This window comes from Pteropus vampyrus, unplaced genomic scaffold, assembly GCF_000151845.1.
Source record: "Pteropus vampyrus isolate Shadow unplaced genomic scaffold, Pvam_2.0 Scaffold68, whole genome shotgun sequence".
Lineage (NCBI taxonomy): Eukaryota > Metazoa > Chordata > Mammalia > Chiroptera > Pteropodidae > Pteropus > Pteropus vampyrus.
The window spans coordinates 4,359,873-4,364,025 of NW_011888849.1; the positions used below are offsets into that span (position 1 = coordinate 4,359,873).

Consider the following 4,153-nt stretch of genomic DNA (forward strand, 5'->3'; position numbering starts at 1 on the left):
TCTGAGACTATAAAACTTGGCCCTTTTTGAAAATATTTAAAATATATTTCATTCCTATTATACATTGATTTTTTTTGGTGGGGGGAGGGTGGATTAAAGCGGCTTGGCCTCCTAAGGTATAGTCTTATATCTCTATAGTAATAAGGTGAAAATGTCTAGCTTATTTTGTGAAAGTCAGCAACAATCCAGAGATTCAGGACCTCTGTCCAAGTTTGTCATTTTACTTTATTGCTTCAAAAATATGGCTGATAGAAAAAAAATTAATGTTTTAAGGAGGCTTACCTGAATGATAGTGAATATCTAGGTAATTTCTAGCTCTCAGATAAACCCACCCTTTAAGATGATATACTATATATATAAATCACATGAAACTTATGTGTATCCAATGAGTAGTTTAATTAACTTAAAAATTTCATGTTAGTTTTAATGCCAAATGCAGGAATTCCGAAAGAATGTGTACTAAATCTCTGCCCTCCCTCCTCCACCTCCCTTCTACTTATGCTAGTTTTCCAATTCTGGAAACCTTCAAAACCCTTGGTACATGAACTCCAGCCCCATCTTCCATGAGAGTTTTCCTAAAACTTGTCTGTATCATATGCTTCACAGTCTGACCCAGCATGTTTCCTGGGAGAGGCCGGTCTCCTCCTGCTTCATCAGATGTATGATTTCATTGTACACACGGCGAGGAGCATCCAAACCCCAGATGAAATCAACGTGTGCCCATTCGGGAATGTTCTTATGGTAGATGAGATTGTCCATTTCATAGAGCAGCGTTTTCACGTCCTCTGGATTTGAAAGCCAGTCCTGACCTCCAGTCCACATTGCTGTCGGGACTGTCATGTCTCTAACTCTGTACCTTACAGGAGTTGGCTAGAAAAAAAAAAAAAAAGATAGTTTTAAACTATAGATAGCACTTGGACTTCAAAGCTCATATTTTGTTTCAAATAAACTTACTAAATAATTCTTTGTGTGGTGACAAAAAGTGCATGGGCATTGGAACCAAACAGGTCTGCATTAAGTTTGTTCTAAGCCCCTGCTTGAAGGCAAAACTACTTATCCTCACTGAACTTCTGTCTCTTCATTTGTGAAATGGGGATGATATCTGTAATCGCTTATTAGGTTAAACAAGAAAACATATGAATTGCCTAGCACTTCAAGCATTAATCTACAATTATTTTTCTTCCTATTAGTAAATATTTTACACACAAATTACCTTTAAAAGATCATTTCACAAATGGTTCATGAGACCAGAGTTAGAGATATTCTACGGAGAAATGCAAGAGAGTGGAGCCTGCTGAGAAGGTCTCCGTGTCTTCACGAGGACTATCTATGATTACAGAAAGCCCACGAAGCAGGCACAGCTTGACCGTGTCTCTGAAAACATGGGGAAGTCAATGGCTCTAGAACTCAGGTAGTTTGAACCAAGGAGATGTAAAAATTAACTAGATCTTGCTCTAGTCCCCCATCACCCAAAGATGGGCGTCTAGGATTCTTAATTCTTGAGAGCTAGTCTATTCAAGTGATGCTACTAGATCACACTGCCTGGCTGAGCCCTTGAGGTTAATTAGCACCCAGAACTTTCAACAGAAATGTTAAAGCCCAATTCTTACTCAGAAAATCCACCTTGGAGCCAAGGTTCCAATCCAGGCAGTCCTTGTTCTACTTTGTGACTTTCTAAGAGTTTGGAGTTCTAGACTGTGATATTGTAATTTATAATAAGAAATATATATGTTTGGTCTTCATTTCTGGCACAGAAAAACCCTTGGAATTTCCTAAGTGATGAGAACCTTACAGGTGTCTTTTTTTATGTTAATGAGGCGACTTGGCACTGGACAAGGCTAGTCGCTGCTGGAGTCAAGCATGCGATCAGAGGGTTGGAACTTTCCTTTCCACCCCCCAAACCTCCGTGGAGGGCAGAGGACTGGAGATTGGGTTCAAACCCCAATGGCTAATGTTTTAAGCAGTCATGTCTATGGAAAGATGTCTCCATAAAAACCTAAAAAGGACAACGTTCAGAGAGAGCTGCCAGGTTGGTGAATAAGTGGAAATGTGGGGAGAACTGTGCACCTGGGAAGGGCATGAAAGCTCTGCGCCCCTTGCCATATACCTTGCCCTATGCATATCATCCATCTGGCCTTTTATCATAAACTGGTAATCTACTAAGTAAAATATTTCTCTTAGTTCTGTGAGCCAATTTAGCCAACTAATGGAACTAGAGGAGGAGGTCATAGAAACCTCTGATTTATAGCCAGTTGGTCGGAAGTACAGGTAACAACCTGGACTTGGAGATTGGCATCTGAAGTGAGGGTGAGGGGCGAGCAGTCTTATGAGACTGAGATTTTAATCTGTGAGATCTAATGTTATCTCTGGGTAGATAGGGTCATAATTGAGTTAAATCGTAGGGCACCCAGCTGGTGTTCAGAGATTTGCTTGTTGATGTGGGAAAACTCTTACCTCCTGATACACACACATCAGAATTTGGTGATTTGAACCCCCTTTTATAACTTAACTTAGAGATGAAAAGTTGGACTATTCTGTGGAGCCAGTAATATTTTCTTCTCACTTTACAGGTGAGAAGACTGAACTGAATTCAGGTCTAGCGCTCAGGTCCTGTGATTCTATGACACCTTTTTTATGTGTGTTTTCTCTTCCTTTCCACAACCACTTTCTCTAGCACTCAAGACATTAAATGGTGATAGATTAAAACTACTTTGGAATTGGAATGCTTTCTAAAAACATATTTTAAGAAACTGAAAATATATCTAAAAAAAAAAAAGTAGCTGATAACTGTGATGGAGAGCTTGCTATTCAGGGCACTACACGGTCTGTCCAATTTCCCAGTCTTTTCTATCTAGATGATGTACAGAAATGGAAGTTAAGTATAATATAAAATTCTCAAAGATTTGCCTGTCTATTCAGCTTTAAATTTGTATGGTTGATGTTTGTTTGTATTCGTGCACAAGCTGATAATCTTCGGTTTTTATGCTCAGAACAGTATAATATCCACTTCTGATTCTCCACAACATCTATTTTTAATTTTATTCTATAGCATTGACCACATATTTTCTTAGGTGAAGTGAAAACATTTTTTTTTTCATGTTTTTCAATTGTAAGTTACAGATTCATTATAAGTGTGACCAGGGAAAACTGCTAAGAATTATGTAGACCAAGATTTTTTAAAAATAAAGAAATGAAGGCCTGAAGAATCAAAGCAGCCTATCCGTGATCACGTAAATTTATAGTGTAGAAGCATAATCTTCACTTTCTAGTTAATACTCTTTTTACTGTACCACGAAACAACTTCACCCCTGCCATCCTCATTGGTGTTTTTGGGATTTTGTTGTTGTTGTTGTTGTTGTTTTTGATACTAAAAGGATCCTTCTAGTAGTAACTACCACAGACTACACTATTCTCTTCATTAAATCTACCCCATATTCCTCCAAATAAGCCCAGTGCCTTCTTCATGAAAGCAGCCTCACCAAGAAAGTTCTCCTATGCCATCATAAAAGCAAGAGGCCTCTTGGCTAAGCTGTGAACTTCCCCATTTTCAAATGGAGTCAAAACCAAACTAGTATTTTCTACTTGCATTCTCATATTTTATTCCCATCTCTGCAAAAAACTGCTGTTATAACTTCCCTCTTATGCACTTCTAAAGGATGCATTTTCAGCGTAGATATTGATTTTCTTACATGATTGCCTTTCTCCAGATTTTTGGTCTCGCTCCCCCAGTCAAATGCCCGGAGTTCCCCAGAATTCATTGCCTAAAAGGAAACAAAAATTGACTTGATATTCAAATGTATCATTGGATCAGGGTGAGAGGGAAGGTGCAAATGTGCCATCACGTCTGCAATTGTGAGGGAAGAAGAGAGCAAAAGCTGAGTCTACTCCTCCATTTAGCATTAGGATAATCTTCAGGAAAGCATAAAGGCAAGAACAAGGCCCTTGCAGGGAGAAAAACGCATGTACTACAGAAATACTTCACCATCATTATACAACTCCAGGAAGTGCCTCCCCATAGTAGTCTGTGTAGATGGGGATTCTGCATAACTGTATGTTACAATAAGGAAGTTCCCCCTGGAGTCGTACAGTGTGGACCAACATTCAGTCCAATTCCGATTCTTTGGTTCTCTCTCTCTCTCTTTCTCTCTCTCTC

The 4,153-nt window shown here is 39.0% G+C and overlaps 1 protein-coding gene across 1 annotated transcript in view; it reads right to left on the reverse strand.

Moving 5' to 3' along the window:
• Nucleotides 1-553: 553 nt before the first annotated feature.
• LIPM (lipase family member M) overlaps nucleotides 554-4,153 on the reverse strand; it is a 20,566-nt gene continuing 16,966 nt past the window's right edge. Inside the window, exons 8-9 of the mRNA XM_011361612.1 lie at nucleotides 3,690-3,761; nucleotides 554-870 (exon numbers count right to left, since the gene is read on the reverse strand). Of these exons, the coding sequence (XP_011359914.1) occupies nucleotides 601-870; nucleotides 3,690-3,761 (342 nt within the window). The 3' untranslated portion in view covers nucleotides 554-600. The remainder of the gene's footprint in view (nucleotides 871-3,689; nucleotides 3,762-4,153) is intronic.